This window comes from Calidris pugnax, unplaced genomic scaffold, assembly GCF_001431845.1.
Source record: "Calidris pugnax isolate Ruff unplaced genomic scaffold, ASM143184v1 scaffold32, whole genome shotgun sequence".
In the NCBI taxonomy this organism is placed as follows: domain Eukaryota; kingdom Metazoa; phylum Chordata; class Aves; order Charadriiformes; family Scolopacidae; genus Calidris; species Calidris pugnax.
In genome coordinates, this window is record NW_015090783.1 from 4,844,058 (window position 1) to 4,871,905 (window position 27,848).

Here is a 27,848-nt window from a genome sequence, read left to right on the forward strand (position 1 = left end):
GAGATTCAAAAAGATATTGTTAACTTAAAAATACAGTGTAAGACTATGCATGTCTTGATTTGTGTTTGAACTGGACGTAAATGCTATGAAAATAGCTTTTCATGTGGCGTTTCTGGTTTGTGGCTAACCAGGCACTACGGGGAATCTCATGCAACTCATTCCCATGAAACTGAAAAAGATGCCGTTTGTGGGCCAAGTTGCAGATATGCTATAAGTAAACTATGCAGTTTTGGAGCAGCGTCCCAGATTTCTGAGCTTTCTAAAGTTAAAATAAGAAAAAAGACTGGAAATGATCTGGTTTTGGTAGAGTTCATCTTTCTGCCAGTGGACCACTGTTCATTATTATCCCTTTCCTATGATATGCCTGCTCCAATTTTAAATAGGGCTTGTGATATAGTTGGATCAAGCTGAGCCATCAGAAAAATCTCTCTTCATCCTAAGCAGGCATTAAGGGTCTGCCTGTGATACAAAACCTGACACTTGAATGTTCTGATTCTGTGGGGGAGATCCAGATGCTTCTTATCTTTCCAACTAAGCATATAACTTCTTAGTCGTTTTGGTTTGTTCTAGCTCTTTGAAACAAAAGCATGGATGATCTTCTGTCAACCCTATTCAGTATTCACTTGGTTTTATTCATTTTACCCGCAGTTTTCTAGAGTGTTGCTGTATAAATTGCTTTTGTTCATAATTGCAGTCTTGAATATGTAAATCTGCTTTCTGTAAGGATAAATATTAAGATGACTCTATTTGCATAAGAAGCCTATTTTCATATATTTACTCCATCCTTTTACTGCCTTTAAAATCCTTATATGTGGTCCCTCTATTAGGGCTGCTGTGACACCCTTGATCATTACAACTGTAGTTGTATAAAGTGAATAATTGGAAGTAGAAAAGGAGAGTAAAAAGATAGTTTTACACTGACCAAGCATTTGATATCTACAGTCAATTTCTGGATCTGGCATAATCTCCTTCTGTGACTTTGAGCAAACTATTTAAATTTAGTTGGTTCACTTAGATGAAATAAGAGGAAGTGTGATGAATTATCTCAAGAAGATAAATATTCCATAATAATTCAGTGCCCCAGATTTCCCACCTATGAAACAGACACAATGATCGTTCAGCTTTTTTTTTTCCTTAACCATTCTTTTTAGATAGTTGGCTCTTCAGACCTGAAACTGTGTGCACACAGTGCTCAGCATATTGGCACTTAACATGAATAAAGACTTGGAACAGAGTTTTTAGTATATATGGCTGCTGCATCACTGGTTGAAATTAATTGGCAGTTAATTTATGATACTATTTTTAAGAAGTCTTCCTGTTCCAATGCACATATTTAACAAAAAGCAAACAATTTTCCCCACACACCTTTCAAATAAGATCCGAGGAAGCCACATTCTGGTTTTGTTAAATCAATGGTGAAGTTCCCACTGAGTTCAAAGAGACCAGGAGTTGGCTGTTTATGTATAGATATCATTTTTTCAATAAAACAAGCAAAGCTAACTGAAACCAACTTGGACAGCTCGCATCCTTGCTGGTTGCAGTATGCCACAAATATTTTACTATTTGGTTTGTGTCCATTTCTCATCATAAATTTGAATCAGACATTTATTATTCAGCTTGCTGGTAGATCTTTGGAGAAGAAACTGTTGTGCAAAATAAATCACGAAGCTCTGTCTAAAACTATTTTCCTAATGGTTTCATGTTTTTAGCTTGATCTCTTGTATACCATGTAATGTGATAGGAAATAACATACATTAAAGAAGCAGCCTCAGGTTTCCTCAAGTGGCTATGTGCTTAGTTTCTGTGGTTCATATAGGATTTATTTATTGTAACCTTGGTCTCTTGGATAAACTTTAGGAGAAAATGTAGTTTTCTGTTGAAATCACCATTTCAACAGAAAGATTTAACTGAAACTGGCAAAGCCATTGCACTCCTACTAGTTTCTGCTGGAAAAAAGTGTCGTCTTTTTCTCTTTCCCAACTGTTATTTACCCAGATAAAGAGCTGGTATATTTTTATAGTGGTGTCTTGTTCCTTCCTGAGCCCTCTGGAGGGAAATCTCAAGCTCTGGAGTTTCAGAGTTACCAGCCGTGAGCCGTGGTCTGGGACTCTTGGGCTCCTCAGATCTCGAAGCCCTGTGGGAAATCTTTTTTCTTCACCACATGAATCTCTGGGCATCTGATTTTACCAAGTGCCCACTCTCATTCTTCACACTCAGAACAGTTCACAGGGAAGACATTAGTGACCAGGTGAGCTGCCAAAATTAATTTGTTTAGTTTAACTTAATTTTATGGGAAAGTAAGTCCTGGCCAGCAACTGAACCAAGGGTGGAACCTTTCTCCAATCCAGAAGTTTGCAATACTTGTTATTTCAGTCCTCTTTACTGCCACTGATGAAGTTGTTTGACTTATATTTTAAGAGATGTTTTGGGAGAAAGAGCACTACCTATAAATGAAATATATTATTATTACTATTACAGGGTTCTCCATAACATTTATAGTTCATGGGCTGTCAGCATTTTCTTCAGAAGCCCTGTATTTTAGGTGTCTACAGTTTGGCCTTGAGGTTGTTCTCAGAGTTAAAAGTTGAAATACTAGAAACAAGCTCAAAGCAATGTTGTTCCCCTCCTCTCCCTTTTTTTCATAAAATGAACGGAAGCTCTTTTAAACCTTTGCATCACAAAGACTCACATAAATAAATGACACTACTGGCTTCAGGCTTTGTCATGTTCTAAAACTTAAAAAAAACCCTGACAACACTCTCCAGCCCCCAACCAACAAACCCCAAACACATTATTTTATTACTCATTGATTCCTTGGGGGATGTGATATGGAGAATTAAGGCTTTTCAGTATTTTAATATTTAGAAATTCATGATAATTTTGGTTTTCCAGTCTAACATTACAGCAAACATGGAAAAGCCAAACAAAATTAAAACAACTACCCCCACATCCAAACAGAACGTAGAGAGGAATATTTATTTCATGTAAAATTTCAGGAAAAAAAAGAAACAATTCTCCATGAGTCCTTGAGTTTTCTGTCCGATGGATAAACTCAGCAATGAGTAATTTCACACCCTAAAACAATTTCATGGACAGGGATACATATGATTTCCTCCTTCTTTGCTGTCTGTGTATGAGAGAGCTCTCCAAATCTCCCCAATAGGTAATTTTATAGTTCATCAGACTGAGCACAGCCTCAACACTTGCACTCAATGCACTCAACATTCGTAGCCGTAGCTCTTTTTTGGATGTGATCCTTTTTACTATCAGATAAGCTGGAGTCTAACTCAGTCTAATTGGACAGAGTTTGTTCTGTGAACAGAATGTATTTTCGGAGAATCTCCCTCCTGTGTTCATCCGTGCGTTTGCATAATTTCCAACCACAGTCAAAATACTGCTGGCATTGGCCAGAGAATGTATTTTAGTTTGCAGCTGTGTGCTGTGCCCAAACACGTTATGTGTTTCAGCTCGAGAACCCAGTAAAAAGCAACACTATTGATATATGAAGTTAGAAGTAGATACCAGCAGTTCTGTTTGAATGATATCCACCCTGTTACAGCCTACCATGGAAGTATTCTCTCAAAAAAAGTTTTGTGACCTAGAGGACTATTGGGAAACAATTTTCTATTGTTTTCATGAAATGGCCCTCTAAGAAAAGAATGTTTAAAAGCCTTAACCAACCAATGAGATAAAAGAAGCTTTTTTTAATAGGAAAGAAAATTGTTAATGTTAAAATCGAAATGAATAGAAAAAATGCATTGCTTTTAATTGTGGGAAATCTGCACATGTTAGATTTCTGAGGATATTTTAAACCTTGCCTCAGCCCTCAGCGAGCCAGCAAACTGCTTTATATAGCTTGTGTCAGAGGAGCTGTGTTAGTAATTGATGCTGGGGAACTGGAGACTGCCCTGTCAGAGTCTCGTGATTGCTACATTTGCTGGCCTATATGCATTATTAACGGTTGGATAGCAGTCCCCTGGTGTAACATACATTAAAGGCTGCTTGTGTTAATTACTAGGGAGAAGTAGATGAAAGTAGATATTCGGGATGTCATTTTTTTGTCAGCTGAAAGCGATGAATCCAAGCCTAGCGAGTGCTGTAACCTGTAATATCCATGTACCACATAGTTGTATGCTGCAATTTGCACCACGTCTATAGCCACCTACAGCAATTCTATTACACGGGGTATGTTACTATATATGCTTTAATTTATCTTTAGATTTTTCAGTATTTTACTACTGAGGCAGAGGGAATGTCAGGCACTCAGTGAAAAGAACAGAGAGGAGCCCCGCGTTCCCATTCTTCAGCGTGCGGTTGATAAAAAGGTGCAATCTAGCTGCAATCTCATTTATATACGTCAAGGAGGAGAGTAGATTACTGCTGTCTGGACTGCCCAAGGCTGGAATTAGTTTCACTGTTCCTTCTATTAAATTAAAAAATAATGTGATTGTTGTTATGATTTCAGTCCTTGAGGGCAGAGAAGAAAGAGGAGCTAAAAGCAGTACAAGTGGCATGTGGATTTAGGGAGAAACAGTGTTAAAATAGCCTTGATTCTTCCAGCGTAAGACATGTGTCTGCAATACAGATTACATCTAATAGCCCTCAATATTGTGTCAAATAGCTACTCAGTACACCTGAACGTTTACATTTTGCCTTCAGATGTTTTCGCATGTGGTTTATCTTTTTGCCTTCTCATGCAAGTTCTTGTGATGGTTATGTTACATTCCCTAAATATCGCTACTAGCAGCAAACGAGAAGATCCTTACAGTGGTGCAGACCAAGGGACTTGCATAATTTTGATGCTTGAGTAGCCTCTTCCTTTCTTTGGGAGACTCAAGTGGGAATGATGCTCACGTCTTTACGTGATACAGGATCAGTCCCCAGGTTTCTCTTGTGTGATGCCAAAGCTCAGTGCAAACAGTTGAAATGTTCTCCAGCAAGACTGCAAATTCCTCTTCACTGAAATAGTAGAATATACCAAATACTAGAAAACAGTGCAACCTAGAAAAACAAAAAAAGAGTAAATTGTACCCTTGAAGCAGGCCCCACCTTTGTGCTGTAAAGGGCTCTGGTGCTGGAAAGATCTTGCTGGGCTGGAAGCACTTTCCAGTAATGAAATCTGGCAGAATCTGAAGTCTCTGAGGGTGTTAATGAGGAATTCTGCTGGCCCTATAATGGAGACAATGATCCAAAACTCCTTTAAATCCAAAGAAAAACTGTAGCTGGCTTAAATGGGTTTGGGATCAAGCCATGAATTCTGTAATGATGCTCACTTTATATGCAGATCAGGTTGGACATATAGACACTTGTTGATTTATGTTACAGCTCAGTCTTAGTTACAGCTGCACTCACCCTTGAAGCTCCGTATATAAAGAGATCAAGCATGATGATGATAAAATTATGTTAAAACCCCTTGCATTAAAAAGTCATACTGAATGTCCTTAATGACCAGATTCTTGAAAGCTACTTTTGCAGACAGCAGACTTTAAAGGTTAGATATCTCTGAAACTCGCTGACCTACCTGAGACATCGGACATGGCCTTTTGATTTTGTTGCTCTTCCTGCTCTCCTGAGGTTGAATGTGGAAAGGAGATTTTGCCGAGGCAAACAATGAGAAGTAGGAACAAAAGTCCAAAAAAAAGTCTGGTTGGATCAATATTTTGCTGGTGGGAAGTAAGCAGAAATGAATCACTACTGTGTAAAAAAGAAATAAGAGGCCTGGCTGTGTTACTGAAGTCCTTCTGCAAGTGCTTAGACAATTCCCTGAGCTTCCCTTTGCCCTCCACTGTGTGCACTTAAAATGTACCCACCGTGTCCTGGGTAGCACCAGAGGCAGCTGGCAGTTGTGCAACACAGTTTGAAGAGGCTTCAGTGGTAATCCTGTTGGTAAATAATATTTCAAATGGGGTTTTGCTACTTTTGAAAATTGTATTTTCTTTCATTCTTTTAATGTGAAGTATATGTGGATTATAAACTCGTCGTACACATGGCAGAGCCCAAGAGGAAGAAGAAGGTATGTTCCCTCTTTCCATCTTTCTGTCCCTTTCCCCAGGCTCTTCTGCTTTTGATTCTTTGTAGCATGAGGAGACCATAATGAAAGACTGGCCATAAACTAGAAGATTGCCTTTAAATTATATTCCTTTTCTTTGTATTGAGGCTCAAGGCTGTTTCATTCTGGTGCTTTAAACTTCTGATTTATTAGTGGGTGCAACCCAGGCTATCCCCTACAGTGATCGTGGTCTCCACCAGGTAAATGGCAGCCTCATGGTACAGTTTTATAGAGTGTTTGTGTGCTGTTCCCATTAACTGCAGCAAAGCCTGCTGCGTGCAGGGCAGTCCGAGAATGCCAGTGATAGCGTTGATACCCCGATAACTTACTGTGCTGAAGAGAATCTGCATCTCTAGGGAAGGCTGGTTTTCTTCTTTCTCCTACTTTCCGTGTTTAGAAATACTGGATTTTGAATTGTTTATCACAAGAGTTTGTGAAAGAGCCTCTCCTCTATGTAAGAAATTACTTTGCATTTTTTTTTTAATTAACCACTTTTTAAGTATTCCTAAAGAAGCAGTAGATGATATGGACATGGGATGGAAATACGTAGCATGTGTCATTTTTGTTTATGAGGATACTAGAAGTTCTTAAGTTATAAGTAATGGTTGAAAGGAGTCTCTTGACTTATTTGGACTGTGTATCACTCTGTGACAGGTTAACCATCATCTGTTTTTCAAAAAATACATTAATTATTAAGGCTGTCAGCCACTTCTTAAAGTATTTATAAACTATAAAAAGGAGGTCTTAATTGGAAGTGTTGCCCCATTGGAAATATTCCCATGAACACTAGCAAGAATGTTTCCAAAAATAATGTGTTTAGCAAAAGAAGGAAATCTCCATGCTCCATGGCATAAAGCGTCCTGAACTAGTACTCAGAGGACACGGACATAGTTACTGTAATGTTCTGAGACACTGTGTTCCTAAAACTAGACCGTCTTTCTTCTGAATAACTCTTAATCAGAGCAGAACAGGAATATTGTGCCTTGTCCCTACTGAAGTCACTGGGAGTTCCCCTACTGGGTTCACCAGGGACAGAACGAGTGCCTCTGAGCCCTATAAAGCTATTGTCATCAGCAGTTTGCTGAAGGCTTTTGATTTTTGGTTTGTAATTTTTCTGAAGTTCTATAGAATTATCCTAGGAAATTAAATTGTGCAGACAGCCATTTCTGTTTGTGTATGATTACAGTTTTATTAGATCTAAATTAATTTCCCCTATTTCTGCAATGTATTTTACTTAAAAAACACAAAAAGGAAAGATGTAAATAGATTTACGGGGTGCCTGCGCTGCCGGAGCTTACAGGAATGTGACACTCTGGTATGTTGCTTAACTACTGGCCACTGCATCTTGTCAAGATGCTTAAAAGTCCAGGTTCCCACACAGTGACATTTCACTGAAGTGCAAGAAAGAGAAAGGAAAGGGGTGAAACAGCATTGCCATTGAAGGGAGTACATAAGATTTCTCATTCCTTGCCCATTTTAAATTGTTGTGCTAAGTAACTGACAAGCAAGTTTGGAGCTTTTGCAAAGCTCTAATGACCATAGCTGCATTCCTCAAACCATTAGATCAGTTTCCAGAGGGACACATTGCTGAGTTTGGGAATCACATGGAAAAATCGAGCTCTAGACAAACAGTGCAAACTGGGAGCTGAGTAATTATGGAGATACACAAATTTATGGCAGAAGATTCCTTAACGTGGCACTTTATGATATGCCCAGATGCATCAGCTGGCAGGCAGTAATACCTTATTGGGCTGCTTGTTTCTCTTCTGAGCTCGCTGCAGGGCGCTTCAAGTTTGCTTCGCCCCCTCTTTTGTACACCTGCACGCTGCTATTTTGGTGGAATGTTCATGTAAATTTTTAGCTGAGGAAAAACCAGAAAACTTAGTGTTATTTACAAAGCGGTGAAAGACTGAAAGGTTGAATGTACCCCTACTACTTTCATCCTGCTTATCCTGGAAAAAGCACCCCATGTACTGAAAATTCAGAGCTCCAGCTTCTCAGGAGTGCTGTGTTTATCCACCCCTGCAGACACAGCCTCGCAGCTGCCTTTGTGCTGTTGTGCAGCCCCGGGGGCTCCCTGGCCAGCGGAGCGCTGTGCCCCAGCTGTCCTGTGCTCCATGGGGTGCTGGCAGAGTGCTGGCTCCAGTGCTGCAGCCTCCTCGTGCTGTCCTTGTCAGAGCAGAGCCAGGGGCCCTGCCTTTAATTGTGTTGACTATTTTAATGTTGGTGCTGCATCAGCAAGAGTATCTCTATCTGCATTATGTCTAGAGACATACACAAAGCTCCGCTAATTTCCATTTTCATAGAATCATAGAATGGTTTGGGTTGGAAGGTGCCTTAAAGACCATTTAGTTCCAACCCCCCTGCTATGGGCAGGGACACCTCCCACCAGACCAGGTTGCTCCAAGCCCCATCCGACCTGGCCTTGAACCCCTCCAGGGATGGGGCAGCCACAGTTTCTCTGGGCAACCTGGGCCAGGCTCTCACCACCCTCACAGTAAAGAATTTCTTCCTAATATCTGATCTAAATCTCCCCTCTTTCAGTTTAAAACCATAAATCCTTGTGCTATCGCTACACTCCCTGATAGAGTCTCTCCCCACCTTTCCTGTAGCCCCTTTAGGTGCTGGAAGGGGCTATAAGGTCTCCCCCAGAGCCTTCTCTTCTCCAGGCTGAACAATGAATTCAATGGCTTAGTCTCGTATTACTCAACTTTGTAGCCAGAGTTAATGGACCAGGCCTAATTCCAGACTGGTTCTCAATTTGTTGGATGTGGCTGATGCACAAATCAAATAGTTCTGGCCCCTTGACATTTCCTGTGAATGAAAAATGACACTAAATGAAATAGTTGTTCGAATTTCATCCCCATTCATGCAACAGACTAAAAGACAACTCATATTTGGCAAATGTACAGGAATGGGAGCAAAGATTCAAATCAGAAGAAAAATGTAAATGTTCTTGAGAGAAGTTTTTGTGCACAATGAAAAGAGAAAAAAAAAAAGGGTAATGGAAACCCATGAGCTTAATCCTAAGAAGATGCCATCAGGAGAGTATGATAACTTAATGGGATGTTAAGGTTTAAGAAACGGAGTTTTGCAAGAGGGGCATTGCATCTCTCTGCTGCTCAGGAAGTGTTGCAGAGGAGTACTTTTGTCTCAAGATGAGGATTAACTTGAGACCCAGCTGGGTGCAGATCTGGGTTGTATCTGAACAGAGCAGTCCCACTCCTACCCTTGTCTCCCTTGCCATGGGTTCCTTGTCTCATTTATTGAGTGTACTGCTTACGACAGCAGTTGTGGCTTATTAATGTGATAGAAAACTTGGATTTTGCATTGAGGTTTACTTTATTTCAGAACATTTTTACTCTGTGGCTGTATATTTGCTAGAACTGGAAGAAGTGAAGCAGTGGGCCACCCAGACTTTGGGGAGGGAGGTCAGGGAAAGAAAGCCCCTGGGTTCACCGGGTACTTAAGGAGGTATTCAGATGCCCCTCTGTTACCAGAAAATGCCACAGCGTTAGGCTGTGTGTGAACACAGGCATCTGTGATGGTCTCTGTGGACTTTAGCTTGATTCCCACTGCGCAAAGCATAACAAGATGCGGGAGTCATTATTTTAGTCGGAGACATTGCAGACTAAATAGGTAGGGTAATGATTGTGAAATGAAACACAGAGAGACAGGAAAGAAACTGAAAAGTCACATGGGGAAAGTGAGTTTGGGAATAAGACTAAGTGTCACGAGTCCAAGTGATTTTTTTTGATTATACAGAATAAACATTCCCTTATCTCACCTAGTGGGCCTGAATATCTTGGCCTTAAGGAAGCATAAATTTTTTGTAATATTTTCCAGTCTGGTTACAACAGTCTTATCGTAGAAGGACTGTGCACTCTATCTTTCTGAAAGTCTTTGTCATAAGCTGTGGCATTGCAACTGGAATGTTTATTGTACTCTGTCATTATTTATACTCCATTGCTTCCATTGACTGCCTGTCCCACCCGCTCCCTGGAGATTAGCGGAGTCAGGGAAAGGATAAATGGTTAGCAGCTAGTCAAGGGATGTAAGAGCTGAAAGGGTCAATATAAAACAAAGGCTGCCACATATAATTCACAAAGAATGTGAGGCATTGCTTTTCAGAGGCAACATTCGCATAGACTGGATTTTAATGAGAATGGAAAATGCTAACATATAAATCCAGTCCCAGAAAAAAATAGTAGCAACAAACGTACTGAGTGGTAAATATTTTTACCATTAAGCCTGGTACTCTGTTTCTGACGTGAATTATTAAAACTCCTCTGAAAGCTTTTATTAAATCACATCTTCAAAACACCCTTTAAAACACAGTCCTTTGTTTGGAAAGAGATGTTAGCAACGATGACTCTACAAACGTACAATGATGAACCAACTGAATATTTTGCAAAATCTTGATTTTTTTCCAAGTGTGTAATGCAGACCTGATCAAACTCTCACTGAAGCTGATGAATGGGCTTGTGACATCTGAAGAAGCTGGTATTTTCCTGCAGGAGCACAGTTTTATTCATATTAGCATGCCTATGTCATAAACCAGAGTCCTATTAAGTTACCTGCTGAGCACACACAAAAGGATTTTTGTGCCTTGAAGACCTGGCTCCTTGGGTGCTCATGTAGCTCTTGTTGCATTGCTGTCACCTCTGTTTCTCCTCACCAGGGGTGTACATGGGAGCCAGGACTGTGCCTCCACTGGAGCCCTGGGTAAAACCTCCCTGGCTTTAACAGGGCTCCCAAAGGAGGTGCAGGGAACCTTCCCCAGGACCAGCAGCCCTGGTCCCCATGCCATATTCCCGTTCCCATGGTACCCTCTGTCTTTATCCTGCTTCATGGGTGGTTTTTGGCCATGTCAGACTTCTTGCATCCCAGAGTCCCGAAGTTAGCCATTCCTAGAAGCTAATTTTGTTCTTGGAGGTGAAGTGCAGGGACTGAAGTCTTTATAAAAAGATAAAAGCGTTATTCCCAATTATTCCATAAACAGTCCATTATTCCTGTTACTATGATGCAGAGCACACGAAATTTTAATGTTTCACTGCTCCAAGATGTCTAAGTCCTTGTGCTCTTCAGAAATAAGGACACAGGATTTGTTTGGTCGTTGTGCAGGAAAATTAGGACATCTTTGTGCGTTTTCTTTTGGTCTACTTAGAAAAGGTAATGTGTATTGATTCTTCACTTGGAAATCTATCTTGGCCTAACTACTGTGTGCTCCTCGTGTGAAAAATTGCCTGAATAGTTTCTAAAGCCTCCTCCATTATAAATATGAGTGAATATTGATTGATTTTTCTTATAATTATAACTTTCAGTCTTGCAGGAAACAGAGATGTTTGCTTCTTCAGATTTCATTTGTGGTTTGGTGAAGAAGTGTGTAAAACTGAAACCAGAAAGTGCCAGTGAGACTTGCCATCGCTGCTGGGCTTTGCAGCTTCGTGGCGTTTTGGAGTTTGGTGCAACTTGGTGCTGGTGCTTGTTATTTGTAGGGACTGAACCTCTATTTTATGGGGTTTCAGTTTCAGCTGAGCTTTGTGAAATAAAAATCCGGGCACGACTTGTTTGGGACATGGTGACTGTGCTGTAGACATGGGAGCAGACGCTCGCGGGCACTGACCTCTGTGGGCAGCGCGGCACAACTCACAAAGTGCCCAGCTCCTGTCCAGGCAGTGCTGTGTTGTCCCCATTTCTTGTTTCTGGTTTAAATTCTCTCTGCCCCAGTAACGTGGGAATTATGAATCACAACTGCAGTTTAAATGTTAATCTGAGTGTCTTGAATGGTTCACGTCTGATGCAAATGTTTCTCTTGTTAAAAAAAAAAAAAAACCATCAGGAGGAAGAGCCCGAGCACTGTTTTGGAAACTAAGAATTGTGGAAATATTACCTAATGGGAAAAGTATTCTTAAAACTGATCCTACTCTGTGCATCCCTTTAAGGGATTATGCTTTATGCCTGCCTTCTGGTCCCTGTCACAGCCTTTGTCGTTGCCTAGATGTTGTTTCCTGTTACAGAGCTCTGCATTGAGCCTGGACAGTTGTATGGCAAAGGGAAATGTTTCTGCTTATGTCAAAATACTACAGGTGAGTGGTGAAAAAAAAAAGATTTGTTTACCTCTTTCATTACGGTTCTGTTGGATTAGAAAACGTGTCCATTTTTAAACAGCCTTTTCAGTATCAATCAGAACAGTTGTTTTCCTGTAGCAGTACTTTCACACGAGTTAAGAAAAATAGAGGAGATTAAGACAGGGTGTATAGGAGAAACATCTGCTTCTTGTTTTAGAAAAGCAATAAGTTTTTTATATAATAATGCAGAGTAGCAGAAAAAGGCACAGCAAAAGGAAACAAAAAACCTCAACAAAAGACAATGTCATTTATTTCACTAAGCAGTTTTGGAAAGTTATCATGAATTTGTATCAGCATGACCACGAAATCTACTTTATTATGCTGATTATAAGGAGGGTGGGGAAAAGCTGAAACAATATTTCATTCATGTATCCAAAAAGGCCTGTAAGCTCCTAGCAGTGTATGTGACTAGAATTTTGCAAGACTGGTGGCTGGTATGCACAGACAAGTTTATAAATATTTGACTTTATTTGCATTAAAAGTAGTGTTTTCAAGGAGCATAGGAGTGCAGAAGCAGCATAAAGCAACACAATTTTGGACCAGAGGAATAAACACAACACCCAGTTGCGTTAAAAGCCCGTCTTGGCAAGTAGTATCTCACAAAATTACTTCCTGGAAGAATCAGGCCAAATGCCCAGGTTTGGGGTAGTTTTCTATTTTTAGCTTTGCTTTATCCATGCTCAAAGTTGACTTTCAGCGTGGCCCATCTACCTCAGACTGGGTTAGAACAGATCCGAGCATAAAAGGCATAAATGAGATCTTGGCTGGGGGAGAACGGCCCCGTGGGATTTGGTGTGTACGGCCTCTCAGCCATCTCTACTTCAGGTACGTCTACCGATGAAAACAATGATAGATTTCCTTTTATTTATTTATATGCTAGTTCGATAATTTCTTCTTGAGCCCTGACACTCAAGCTGGGTTTCATCTTCTGCCTGGTGTGAAGTTCTGGTAGCTCGGAGCGTGTGCTGGATGGGAGGGGAGATGGGGAGAGCAGAAAAGCTGCTCCGCATTACATTAAAACAAAATAAAGGTCTTTTAAGCAATGAGTAACTGCTTCAACACAGGCACCTTGAGTGAAATAACTTGCATTTTAAATTACCTGATTGAAATTAGATCTCTTTGGAGCCCTACTGCATTCATTACTTTTGGAGCAGTAATCTAGTTGGAGGTTATGCCCTGAGTCAGTTGGAGGCAACATGGAGTGTCCCAGCAAGTTTGATGGCACTGGCTCTGCGTAAACAACTCTATCAATAACGCGCCGGAAAGAAACTGTCTCTCGCTTGTTCTCTTGTTTGAGTTGACTTGTTAAAACTCAAAGAAGTGAGAAAACATGACCCAGGTGTTTCAGTAGCAGTGACTTAACTTTGCACTCCTTAGTCTATCCTTAGATGTCTAAATCATCTGTGTACATATACATTATTTTCTTACATACGGATATAACTGTTGAACTGTAAGGACATATTCAAACCATCTGACTGCTGTATTGCTAATTACTTAAATGAGGCTATTTGTAGAGAGAATATTAATATTTTCACTTTGTCGCTCTTTGGAACAGAACTGTGCTTTAAGGGGCATGAGAAATCATTTTGAAAAAAATGATTTAAGTGAAACTTAAGCATTAAGGCAGCTTTTCATACAGATCATTAGTTCAATCCTGTGTTTATTGGTGCTCGCAGAAGGAAAGGCTGCCACACTGAGCCCCATTTCTCACTGACTGTCATTTAAAATTTGTAAACACCAAATATTTACTGATGTAACTTGCTTGCTGCCCAAATGGAATTTCAGAGATCCTTATCCTGCAGTTCCTAGTTGTGCGTGCCTTTCGTTGAAATCAGCTCCATGCATCTCTCATGGAAATGAACCTTCTCCTCTCTCTGGCTATTTTTCAGGCTTTCTGTGCTTTCCATTTATTACCGTGATTTACAACAATATTGTGAGTATTATTAATCCAGATTGCAGCCAATGGGAGTTTGGCATGGCGTTACACTGCAGTGCTGCAGCTTCAATAGTTTTGGCTTCCAAGCTGGAAGAATGTGGCATAGGACTACTTGTCACTGCCCAGCGTTAACAAATACATACAAAACATTCACTGTGCCCATATGGACCCAGGCCAAAGAGAAAGAAAAAGGGAAGAAATATATTGTTACATATTTGAGATCCTTGAAACTGAGGAATGTATGAAAGCATAGTCTGCAGAGGATACGTGGCTTAGTGAGGCTGAGCAAGGTACTTTGTGCTCTGAAATTCCTGAGTCCAGCCCTCGGCGCTGACCCCCGGGTGCTCTGTTGTGTTAACTGCCTGAGGGATCTACGTGAGTGTAACTTCTATGTTAGGGTGGGAATTTTTTAGCCGTAAAATTGAAGAAAAGCCATTTGGGAGCTATGCATGTGTATTTAGGGAGTTTATAATTTTAACTCAAAGGCTGCAGTCAGTTTCTGTACCCAAAATTGTAGCTTTCCTTAAGCAGTTTGGAAAATCTAACTTTTATGCTATTTAGCGCCCAAAACCAGAGAGAAGAGCTCTTATGCTTTTAACACTGTTATGACGTTGCACTTAGAGTACGTTCAGCAATCACTGCCCCAGCTTTTCTCGGTGCCACGAAGCCCACCTGTGCTGTGAGCAGACAACTGGAAATGGATCAGTGAGACGAGCTGAAGAAAGATGAGCACCGAATAATAGTTTCAGTTTCTGTAGATTATGCACAACTGTTTTGCAGATGCACAGTGCCTGACAGCCCACACTGAGATCTGCAAGTAGTCAGATGTTGCCTTGGCAGCTGTTGGATGAAGCCCCTTTTGTTCGGTGCTGTAAGAAAGATGGGATCCTGTTAAGAGGACAGCATTTTTATTTCAAGGGATGCAGACTTGCTAATCTAAGAAAAATAGCAAGATCTTCTGATGCTGCACACATTCAGAAGTAATCACATTTTTTTACTATGCACAATAATTAAAGGAAAAAAAATACCAGGAGAATTTCATCATCCATTTCCTCCTTTTTTTCTTTCGCATTTATAAAAATGCGATCTAGTAGAGCAGCCAAGACGTTTTTCAGTCTGTTGCTCATGGGTTTTTTTCATTACTTTTTTTTGTTCTCACACTGCTTGCCCAATACAGCAGCTGTTAAATGGAGAACTCTGAGAAGTGGGGAAGGCTATTGGTGTAGCATTCAATTAACGATATTTTTGCAGAAAAATTTTCATCAACCATTTTTAACCTCAGGCAAAGGAAGGATCAAACCCAATCCATATTCAGTTACATATGGCAACCTTTTCTAATTTCAGATGCCTTTATAGCCTCTGTTATTTCACTGCTTTTTTCTGTTATATAGTTGTCTGCCAGTCTTCCACCCATTGTGATATCACGGATTTTTAATTTTTTAACTGTATGATTGTACCATTAAGAAATACATTCATCAAGCTTTTATGTTGACCCTGGGAGCCTGCAGTATTTTGCTTGTTGCTTCAGTAAGCGTGCATCGGCATAGCTCTGGTGACAACAAGGGAACAACTGAAGGTCTGGCTTGTATAATTCCCTATTGATAAGCTAAATTCATTTTTGTACAATTTGTAACCTTTTTTTTCATTAGATATGCTAGTTACATCTTAGGGTGAATCAGTCAAACTCTAAATTAAAGTAGATGGGTGATCTAAGCCCAAGGTCTGTTGCAATGCAATGTTTTCTCACAGCTTGGAAGATAACAGCCAGTATAGCCACTGTAAAAAGGGGAGATCTTTCTTTCTCGTTCTTTCTGTCTTTTTCCAGGGAACTGAATAGATGAATGTACCTTAAAGTTTTAATTTTCTAGTTAATTAGGAGAAGTGAATTGTATAAGGTGGAAAGGAAAGTTAATAAACCATGTGGTCCTGTATAGGTCATGCTAACAGTCAGGATGGTGTTGTAAGGACAGGAAATCCTTCTATCATTTTAGTCTCTAATTTAATCTGGGACTCAGAATCAAAAGTGCTTTTAGTTCATACATCTCTAAGAATCTTTCAGTGGGGCTGTGAACTACACAAAAGACCCAAGAATACTGACAAGAGGCTCGTTTGTCTTAGTGTCTTTTCTTGCCACCTTCAAAATAATCCACGGCATTTTTGGAAGTTAAGAAGACAGGGCTTTAAAATCTCTGAATTAGACAAAATGCTGTATTTTGTAAACAGAGACAGGTGAACTCCAAATTCAAATTAATAGGGTAAATTGTCATCTACTTTGGATGAGAGGAAGTCCAGCACCCAATACATTGGGGTCAGAGCTGCTGAGTTTAGATCAATGGCAGATCTGACCCACAGATTTGTCCCTCACATTGGAGAAAAATATATCTTGAATTGGAAGGTGCACACCCTCCTCCCTTGGTGGCCACCACTATGTATCTAAATATTTGCTCTTTAAATTCAGGGGAGGAGAAACAAGCTAATCACATAAAGGTTCACCCCACCCTCTCTTTGGCTTCTCTCCCTTGGCAAGCCTTCCCAGGAGCAGCTGGCTGACTGTTTTTCTTCTGCAATTGTGTTCATGACATTTCTTGCAACTGGGGTTTCCTGAAGGTTTCCAGCAGCCTGTTCAGCCCCCTATCCTTCTTTTTTTGGCCTTTTCACCCGCTAACCACGGCCTTGTGCCTTATTCCCAGCAATGCAAGTACTGTGTTCCTATGACACATCCATGCACATCCTCTATATGCTCTCAACACATACAGTGAGTTTCTGTGGTTTGCTTGTAAATCTGACTAATCTGCTGAGAGTCAGTGGTTAGCATCAGGGATGCTGAACAGAGGCAGTCCTTCCTCAAGATACCTGTTCCATCAGAGAGACATAGAGGTTGCACTGTTTCTCAGTGGCAAGAGGTTGTTTTCCTCTTTTAATGTAATTCTTCTTTGAAGAAGCTGCACACACGTCCAGGCAGAAGGACTGATATAAAGAATCTAGATTATGGAGAATTGATGCACGATCCCGGATTACTTAACGTGCTGGTACTTTCCTTCTCCACACTACTGAAAGCTGCATAAACTGTCCTTTCACAGGCATTTATAAACACTGAAGTGACTTAATCTTTTAGTGTAAAAGCCTACTTGTATATTAAGCTTTCTGTTATCAGTGTCATTAAATCAATATCCTCAGTGCTACAGGATCCAAGTCACATACAAGCTGTCACACACAGTTTAACTTAAGAAGTGCAGTATTGAAGTACAGTCAGTTCATTTTTCATAGATTAGAAAGTGCTTTGAAGTAGAGCTGTGCAAGATCAGAGAGGGTTTATTCCTCATTTTAGCCTGTTTCTTATATGTTGAGGGGCTTTCTATTCCAGTGACAGTTTTGTTGCAGAACTTCAACGAAGTCTGAGAAGATGAGTATTTTATGCAGTTATCATAAATGGCACTGGAAAGCCTTGTGAGGTCTACGTCGTGTGTGTTAAAACATGGGACATATTCATAGGCAAACTGGTATGGACCCTTCTTGTATATGCATTATTTATCTATTCGTTTTCCATATGGGTATGTGTACAATTCTGGACAGTTCAGAGACTGTATAGCCTCACTTGGTGTAGTTCTTTGTCTAATGAGTGACATCTGTGTTTAAAGATGGAGAAGAACAATAGTTTGCCTCTTGCCAGAGATACTTAATTGAGGGTAAAACATACATTTGGGATTTATTTGTATAAAAAGATACACAACTGAAGTGCTATGTCTTCTTCCAACCTGACCCTGCGGTGCCTTTTCCATTTAGTGTATTAAGAATCGAGATTTATCTAGACATATCTTACAAATCTGAAATGATAGTTATTGTATAATCTTAGCTATTATTACATCAGACCTTTCTCTTTTTTTTTTTTTTGTTAGTCACTGTTTGTCTGTCATACAAGTGAAGTAATTTGTAATACAAACTGACTGTGGATTCTCTCAGTTGCTTCAGGAAAGCTATAGACATGATGGACATAACATTATACAGTGTAATGGGCGAACATTATGCTGCATGCCCTTACTGCTGGTACAACAGAATGAACGCTGCCAGTAACACTTAAAATTAACTGAAGTTGCAGAAGGCAGTTTTCCAGCTGTGGCTTATGGTTCATCAGTCTTCTGCAGTTTCTGAACTAGTTCTCTCAAGAATACTCTGAGCAGCAAGAGGTGGGATTACGGGAAGGAAGCAGTTTCTCAAAGACACTCCATATTTCATAGGTGGTTTGTGATTTGGAAGGTGTGCAGGACCCCTGCTGTTGTTAAAGGTGAGGCTTGTGGTGGGGCACTTTCTGAAAGGAATGGGAAGTTCAGGATTGATGGATCTAGCAGGGAACATACCAGTTTGATACTGAAGCCTTGCACGGAGCCTTCACAGGGCAGCCAGCGATGGGGAAGGGCATTCACGGGTGAGGAAGGACACCTCTGTATTAATTAACATCATATACTCGGTTTTACTACATCTCTCTTACTACACCTGGAAAGATAGTGGCTTGAGGGCTGGGGTTTGAGCAGATTGGGGGTTATATCAGTGAGATATTTCCTGGTGATGGGGGATGTGAATCTTGTCCCATTATCACTTCCCAGTGTGGCACACTTGTGATAGTGTTAGGTTTTACCGTTGGCTTTGTTTGCCACGTGGGAAAAGGCTGCAGGATGTCACCAGAGGCAAATGGGAAAATAGGGACCCTTGGCAGATATGTGGCAGTCTTTCCTCTTCACAAAGTTCAGCTTCTGTGGGACCTGAACCTGCAATCTCAGCTGTTTCTATGATGAAGGCTTAGGGAAAACAGTGTGAGTCAAGGAACAAGACGTTTTGTCCAGGGATGTTGCTCAAGCAGATAAGAAAATTCCATTTATGTTATTCAGAGATGTCAGTTAAGAAGAAGTAAATGGCCTTATCTACAGCAGAGCTACTTGAAATCCAGTATGAATGTGTGAATGTCCTGGGTTAGGCAGAAATGCTTTATTATCACTAGTAAGGAGGGAACTGTGCTACCTTGTGCCTGACACTTGTTGTTGGACTTGTGGGTGAGGAGAAGGAAAATTGCATCAGGGACTTCGTGTTCTTGGTTGAGTTTCAGCATGATGAGGCGGTGGGGTTTTTTTTCCTTCTTTCCCTAAACAAGGAAAGCAATACTTGGTTATCTTTCGGCTTGACAGCAGAATTGTGTTGCAATAATCTGAGGGCTGTTAATTCACTGATGATTTTTTTGTGTGTGTGCTGGAGGCTCTTGCAATTAAACAAATGCCTTAAGGTAGGGTCTAGCACAATGTGGAAATTGGGGATTTATGTATTAGAAAGAGTTGAACAGATCCTGGAAATTATCTAGTTTGCATAATTTTTCTCTAACAAACTATTATTTTTCACTCCGATACAATTTGAATTATTTTGTCAAGAAACTGGTGTAACAGAGTGGAGAATGGGGTCTTAAAGCTTCCTGAATGGAAAAGATTGGGTTAGTGGCTGAATCTGTTTGTAGAAGATAGAAATTAATGTCATCATAATGCTAAGGTGTGTTAAAATAAAATCTTGAATTATGGCATTGCTCTTTCAGTTTGATTGTGTTTTAAAATAATCACTATTGTGGAAAGAAAAATCTCTGTGAGTTGGTCATTTTAATGCACATATTTCAGTGTTATTAATCCTAAAATGTGAGATTCTTATTATCCAATTAGAACAAAGCCCAGTGAAGCCAAATATACGGTGAAGAATAATGCCACAATCCTGGAAAAATGAACACATATATTTGTACATATATACAATAAATAATCCTGGTTTTCTATTTACTTAAGTGGGACACAGATTTCTCACTCAAAGTGACATGATTTTAATCCCAGTGTGTAAAAGTAAGACTGAGTACCAGCCTTTGCATGTTTGGAGTTCCTGTTAAAGCCACAAAAACTGACAAAATTTGCTTTAGTTATGCTCTGTTAATCTAAATTAAGTCTACTGAAGTTATTATAACAATGAGAATTTTGAGTAGTTGAATAGCAGAATTTAATCCTTTTAATTTCAGGGTTTATATTTTCTTTCTTGCAGACTCCTAGACAATACAGCCAAGCACTAAATAAGAGTAACAGAGTTCATCTTTACTGTGCGTTTCTGGACTATAGGTATGTTACATAATTTCAAATTATTTAACTTGCTTTAATTAAATTACGCTTAGTTTGTGATGCTGTATATTACCATTGTTCTTCTTGTTCTCTTTCACTCCTGGAAATAGTTAAAGAAATGGAGCCACGGGTTTACAAAAAACACAATCTCATAGTGGCTTCTTACTGTTAAGTAGGAGACTTGTTATTCACATGTTGGGTAGGTAATTGAGAGACTGAAAAATTTTGGAATCAAAACTGCAGACTGATACAAATCGTGCTTATCTGGGCTTATGAGTATGTCCACTTGGGCAGATGCTCGGATGTTTCAAGATGGCAAAGCTCCAGCAGAGCCATTGTTTTCACTGGACCTGTGCCTGTGTCACAACACCATATGAGAGCGGTATTTCAGAGCTGTGAATTTTGGCCAGTGTGTGGAATGGAGAAATGCTATGCTCCTGAATGAAAATTAGAATTAAAAAGGGCATAAATATCACCTTAAATTTCACTCCGAAAAATGGGAACTATGGGAAAGCAGTAGCTATGCTTTTTTTTAGTTCTGAATATATTTCTGGTTTTGGTTTCCAAACACGCTGCTCTTACTGAATTAATTGAGAAAGAACCCAAATACTGAATTTTTAATCTCATGGGGATTAACAGTTTTTGAGCCATAATGGTATAAGTTTAATGGCTACTGCAATGGCCCACAGTGCTGTGATCCCTCCTACCCTGCATGCATAAGGGAGGTCACTGTCATTGTTTTACTGAAGTTTGGTTACAAGTATGTTGAACTGTCCCAGCTGTTGGCAGTTATTTGTTGTTACGGTTACTCACAAATTACGGTAAATTAGAAACAGATTTTACTGAAATGAATTAATATGGTTGGGGCATTGTTCCTGTCCTGTTTTCCATTGGGGCTTGGGCCCTTGAGGCTTTGCTTCAGGATAGAGACTGAAATATGAAAGCTGTCCTTCCAAATGAATTTTATTTATGTCAAGATGGTCATATTCCCTAGTGCATGGTAGTTAAAGAATAAGCAATTGGTTTCTGACCTGCGACAGACTCTCTTTGAGAACTCAAGGAGGTCCCAAAGGAGAGAGAAAGGGTGAGGTAATACCTATCTTTAAAATTAGAGACAAGAAAAATACAGATCACTCAGTCTAGCTTCAGGGCCCAGAATAATATCAAAAGTAATGATTGGTTAAGCAGCAGGCAGTTTGGGTGAGTGTTCTACAATTCCTGAGCCCACGGAGCACCCCATAGATGTGTGGCTGTGACTTCTATGTCCCCACTCCACTTCAGGGCTGTGATAGCACAGGGATTTCTGAGTGTCCCTCGCTCCAGAAAGAAGCAAACTCACAAGGATGGCTTTCCTGCACAGCCCTGGGATCAGGCCACACAACCAGCCCAGCCATGTGCTCGGTGGAGAAGGAGCTGCTCTTGCTGCCCCTAAGGAAGAGTGACTCAAACCAGGAGGCATGGATGGGTCACCAGAAATCATACTCAGTCTGAATTACGTACTTTGACCGGATGAGTGGGACAGTTGGCAGGGAAGAGGCAGCAGATACGATACACTTACTTTTTTGACTTTGGCAAGACCATTGACTTGTCTGATACTATGGTTCTCAGAATACAGAAATTTGGGTCTAGGCGAAATGCCATACATGGGTTGCACAATGCAAAGAAAAAATGTTATTATTCGCTGGTTATAAAACTGGAAACCCCTCTCTAGAGGGGTTTCGTGTACATTCATGTAGGGGTCTGATCTGGGTCCTGTTCTGGTCAATATTTTCCTTAACTATTTTCACAGTGGAATTGAGAAGACACTAGTAGTGTTTGTGAATGCTCCAGCCTGAGATGGCTTTCAAACCTTTTTATCTCCTATACAGTACGATGTATGTGAAATTAACCTGATAAGATGCATTTTGATAGAGATCATGTTCCATTTTTGTGTGCTTTGCAGCAATGGAACTGGTGTTTGGTCTAATGAAGGTTGTGTGCGTGAGAGTGGCGACCTCAACTACTCAGTGTGTCTTTGTAACCACCTCACTAACTTCGCCATTCTGATGCAAGTGGTGCCTCTGAAGGTGAGATAAAGCAAAAGAATAAATCTGTCTGTTAAAAATGAAGCATAAACATGAGTTGCATCCTCACAGCACACCAGTAAGTGATTGGAACTGGGCTCATTTTTGCCCAACTTATTCCACATCTTTCTTTCTGGGATGATGTTATAATACTTCTTGACTATATTTTTTAAAACTTTTGGGAACTGAAATGAAGCATGAAATGAAACACATCTAAGGTAGGTGGGAATTCTCTTTATTCTCACCCTTTTGGCATGATTTGTTAAAGTAGTAGGCAGGAAAAGCACTAGAAGATGTTTTACACATGACCCTGGCTTTTATGATTTGTTTTCAAGACAGAGAGCCGAGATGTGGCTGTTTCAGGGCTTTGGTAACTAGACTTGTAGAATATGAACAGCTGAGCTTGAAACCATGTGAAGCAAGCTCTGCTGCCAGGCTGCCCCTGTCATTGTCCCTTCCAGCTTTCGAAGTGCCTCCCTGCTGCTGTTTCTTCACCTCATTGCCAAGCAGGGGCTTGTGTAGAAGGAGCATGAGAAAGAAAATGAAACTTTAGGGTTGAGAGTGAACTCCTTATGTATAGTTTTCTTTATGCTCAGTTCCTTTGTCCAGCGTTACTGAGCGAGCCTCTTTTCAGCTGGAATAGAACATTCCCTGTTTACCCAGGACCTTATGCTTGCTATTCATACTCATCACTGGTTTCAGATGAAGCTTTGATGGCAAACGTGTTGCTCTCCTCACTAGTCGTGCTCTTCTCTTCATGATACTTTATGATGCCTTGAGATTTCCTCAGAGGTGGAGCAGAGTGTCTGCTCCTTTAAGGTGAAGTGCTGGTTTGTGCCTGTTGAAGTACTCCCTCTACAAAACTCAGCACCAGGCGAGGTAAAACCCCCTCCTGGCTCTTAGCAGACAAACAGACAGCACTGCAATGAGCATGAGAAATATGTTTTTACTGCTTTATTTGGGTGTGCTACTGTCAGGGAGGATCCAGTGGAGATAGTGATGAAGCTGTGCTTGGACAACCCTTGGTTAATAAATAATGAATGTATAATAGAAATAATTAACAAACCATACATTTAAAGAAATGTATACGATTTGTCTGTTGAATTTATATTCTCTGGCACATTCTCAGGTTTTTACAGACACCATCCTAATAATATAATTTAACAGACTGAAGAAGAGCTTCAGCAGGACAGTAGGAGTCCTGCTGTCATATTTATCACTGTGTGCTGCTAACAAGCGTGGTGTGCTCTGTGCTACAGCTAAAGGGGTTTTGTCAGCTCTGTTGGCATGGAGGCATTGACTTTATGGCCATGTCTCAGGCTCCTGTCAATTGGTTTGAATGATGGGTTTGCCCTTCTTTTAGACAGTAGCTTTGCCGAGACAGCTACTGCTGCAGGATGGGCTGCACATGCTCGTGAGGGTGGCACAGAGGTTCCTGCAGATATATACATAAGTGAGCTTGCAGCATAAGGGAACTCTAATCAGGGTTATACCACTGAGCAGCTCTGAAATCTTTTCAAGGAATGAATCATCTCGGCCTGCTATTAGGAGTTACTGATTCAGTAACACAACTATTCACATGGTAATCCTGGTTAGATGGTGTAATGCCAACCAAGTCAGGGTCACGGTGTAGAACAAGATGGTCTCTGCTATCCAAAGAACTTAATTAATACCCGCAGTCCTTAGTGTTAGTCTAACCATTTAAAGATGGGGGTATCTTGTTCAGGTCAACCAGTTTTTATCTAATTATTATTATCTTTATTACTTGCAATGCACCTAATGACCCCAGCTGGTATTTTTCTAGGAACTCTTTGTACTCATAATGAAATGCAGCTTTGCCTGAAGAGCTTCCCATCTTGTGAGACAAAAGTAGAATGGGGGAAATGTGCCATTATTAGCCCTGTTTTAAAGAGCAGCGTACAGGGATGTAGCCAGGATTAAACAGGGTGTCCACCAATTAAATGCCAGTGAAAGATTAGTCAATTTTCTACTGGGCAACAGTTCAGTCTGGAAAGGTCTGTCTTTCAAATAAACAGATTTGAGATGCAATATTAGTAATTGGAGATCAAAGATATTTTATATCAAAGTCTTTGGAATCAAGCTTTCCTAAAAAGATCTGGAATGCATAACTGGGAAAGGCTGGACATGAATGGACTGTCCAGTTCCTCACAGTTGTTTAATGGTTCTATTTTCAATATTTTCTTCCTTTTTAACTTTTTGGTCTACTGCATATGCATCTCCTAAAGTTTGTGTGGAATGCTTTGTGTTGCTTTTGTTTCTTTATGGTAGTTTAGAAAACAAAATGAAAAGTGCTGCTGAGATATTGCATGGATGTGTGAGACACACAGACCAAGTCACTCTGATGCATAAAAACATTCCCTATGTGACGTAGTACTGTAAAAGTCTGTATAAAATAGTGGGATTTTTTTTTTAAATGAAACTTAATTCCCTTCATTTTCTGTTGCATTTTGACCCCATCCACCTAAAATCCCATTTCTGAACAGAAAAAATAAGGGAATTTATAAATTTGTGGCAGGAAAAGTGAAATGCTGAAAGGTGATTGTGGTATTTCCAGAATCGAGTCCCTGTGTTCCTAGGGCAAATCCCTGAAAATTCAAAATACTTGCTGTAGCTTTCCATAGGTGATTGTGCAGGTTAGGTAGAAAATACGCATTATTTTCTAACCTCTTAAAGTTTGCCTAAAACCAATTTTTGCCTGCACCTCAATTGGCAGAATTTATAAATGCACTGTAGGATGGATGTGTGCTGGTCTGAAGAGCAATGACCCTGCCCGATGCCTCGGGGTGGCTGCTTTGCCCTGCCCTCCCATCACCTGCACAAGCAGGACGGTACGGCGAGGTGGCCGTGAGAGTGGGACCATGGCAGGTGTCAGGTAATACTGCTTCTAACAAGCCGATGAAGGACGCTGTCCCTTCAATGTGCTTTAATTCCAGTTTCTCTCATTTGGCCATTACGGAGTCCCTCAGAGTTCAGCAGAAGATCTCATCCTAAATCTTTGACCAAGATATGCCCTTTAATGGACGGTTTAGGATTATCTTGAGGTAGTGACTTCTTTAACCAGTGAAAAAAATTTTGATATCTTCATTGTGTAATTGGCATAAAACTAAGCTTCAAGCAAAGACAAGCTGCCTGGCTTTTGAGCTGTACAAGCAGACTATGCTCAGTTACAAATTCCTAAAACATTTGCTAAGCGTTTCCTTCACATGTCTAAGCAATAGAGCCTACTGAATCAACTAGACAATTGGAAACTTCTCCCAGGCGTCCTTGGAACCCGGTTAAATAAATGTTAATATGCTGAAGATTTTAAACACATATACATGTTTATTCACCATGTTCTGAAATTCATGAGCCAAGGTTCAAAGGGCCCCTATAAATCACCCGCTGGAATACTAGATTGTCAGTGCTCTAAGAAATTGTTGCAATGATGTTATATTTGATCTTGAACTTTTGTATATTTTGTTTTTCTTTTCATATATGGAGTTCACAGATAATAAGAGAAGAAAAAGGGAAGGTGGGACTATGCAGTTGCCCACACTTGAACAGTTCTGTTTATATATCTATTATATATCTGTGGCTATATAAATAGAACTGGATGACATTTTTCCACATGAACACTATTTTTGACAGAACATTTATTATTTTGTCTAGATTCTGTTTCTTACAAAAAGGGGTCTGCTTTTCATGAAAAATGTAAATAAATTATTGGAAATTGATTGCCTGAAAACTGGAGAGGTTTACATCAAAAGCTGTATTTTGGTTCAAAAAAGTGACTTCATTCTTCATGAGAATTCTACTTTGAGTGCTTTACACTTGCATTCTCTTATGAAAGTATAATTTCCCTTTCTCCCTATCGTACTGATAAATGCAGTTCCCAGGGCAGCACAAACAGGCAGAGATCCTCTCCAAAGGGCTCCATGGCAGCCTTTAACCTAATCCACCAGTCTGCAGATCAGTAAAACCAGGCATGAATAATTCTACCACCCCTTGCAGAAGGGCAGGCAGATGCACAGAAAACAATAAAAAGAAAGAAAAAAGGAGGGGGATATCAAGAGTTCTATAGAGATGTAACACAGACCAGAGTGTATGCAGCAGCTTCAGACTGGGAGAAAGTCCCTAGGGAGAAAACACTTGATGTAGAAATCCATGAACCCTTGAGACGAGTTCAGTACAATAAGTGTTCTGACTCGCTCAGCTCCTCTTCATGAGACTGAGTTTCTTTTTTGCTTAAAAAAAAAAGGAAAAAAAAAAAAAGCATAAGCTTTCCATTAATGAGATATTGCAGTGTTTTAAAGAGTTTGCTCTTCGCAACTGGAGAGTACAGCATACTCTCTGAGTTCAGACAAAGCCAAGGTGTCTCTAAGCAACAAATACTGAAGTATTGAGTAACCTTAGAAATAACCTGCCACACAAATACATGCATTTCTAATTGACTAGAGAGCTGAGCATGTATGATAACTGTTTGTCAAGGATGATGACTTTTTCTTCTGAGTTATGCTAAATTTGAGCAAGAATCTCCTTGATTAAATCCTTCTTTTTGTTCCTTCACGTGGTGAAGTCTAGCTTTTTCCACTTAGAGAACAATAGCATGATCCAGACCTTGTCAGCCTTGAAGCACTGTGAACCTGCCCCAGTGCCTCCCTTGTACTGGTACTCCCTTGTACTGCTTGTACTGGTCCAGCTCATTTTCACACCTTCACCAGTATCCAGCAGATCTCTCTATTTTACACAATTTTTGGGTTTTTTGTGTGCATAAATGCCTCTATATATTTTCAAGATTCTTTATCACTGTGTTTTTATTAGAAAAGTACAGAACTGTGTTAATAATTTATGCACCTGGCTTGGGAGGAACTGCAATGTCTCACATGGATTTCATTTTGTTTCATGGAGATGTTCACAGGAACAGAATTGTAGGGTATCTTGCATCTGACAGTGCTTTCTCTTGAATACTTGAAGTATTGTGAGATGAGGAATGCTGACAAATTGTGAGATGTTTATGGAGCAGACTGTCAGGTGGGTCTAATTTCCAGGGAGCATAGAAATGCAAGAAAGTTCTTAGGAACAAGCTGCAAGTTCTTGATTTTTCTTCTTCATCTTTACTCAAAACAGGTTAGATTAATTCAGTCACTATTCTACTGTATGCCAGCTGGAAGTAATCTTCAAAGACTAAAATCTGCTGAGATGGAAAAGCATTTTTATTCCAATATTTCCGAGAAAAATTGAAAGAGGGAGGTCACAAAGAAAAATTCTAAATTCTAGAATTTTAACTTAAATGTGACAAATGAACCTCCACTCTGATATCTGTGTGCTATACGGCAGTGTGAAAAAGAACACTGAATGCTGAGAATTTGCTCAAACCACGCTCAGATTACAAGTGTAGTTGAACACTACTCGGGCTTTTATATTAGTTTCAGAAAGAGCTTGAACACACTAAATTTGCGGTGATTGTGAAAGAATGGTACGAACAATGCTGCTGATTAGCTGGAGATCCAGGGATGCAGTTTGGCTGCTTTAGGTGAT

At 40.1% G+C, this 27,848-nt stretch overlaps 1 protein-coding gene across 3 annotated transcripts in view; it reads left to right on the forward strand.

Annotated features, from left to right (window-relative positions):
* ADGRD1 (adhesion G protein-coupled receptor D1) overlaps window positions 1–27,848 on the forward strand; it is a 152,300-nt gene that overhangs the window by 61,806 nt on the left and 62,646 nt on the right. For all 3 annotated transcript variants that reach the window (XM_014962568.1, XM_014962561.1, XM_014962577.1), the window contains 2 exons: window positions 20,174–20,247; window positions 22,190–22,313. In XM_014962568.1, the coding sequence (XP_014818054.1) occupies window positions 20,174–20,247; window positions 22,190–22,313 (198 nt within the window). The remainder of the gene's footprint in view (window positions 1–20,173; window positions 20,248–22,189; window positions 22,314–27,848) is intronic.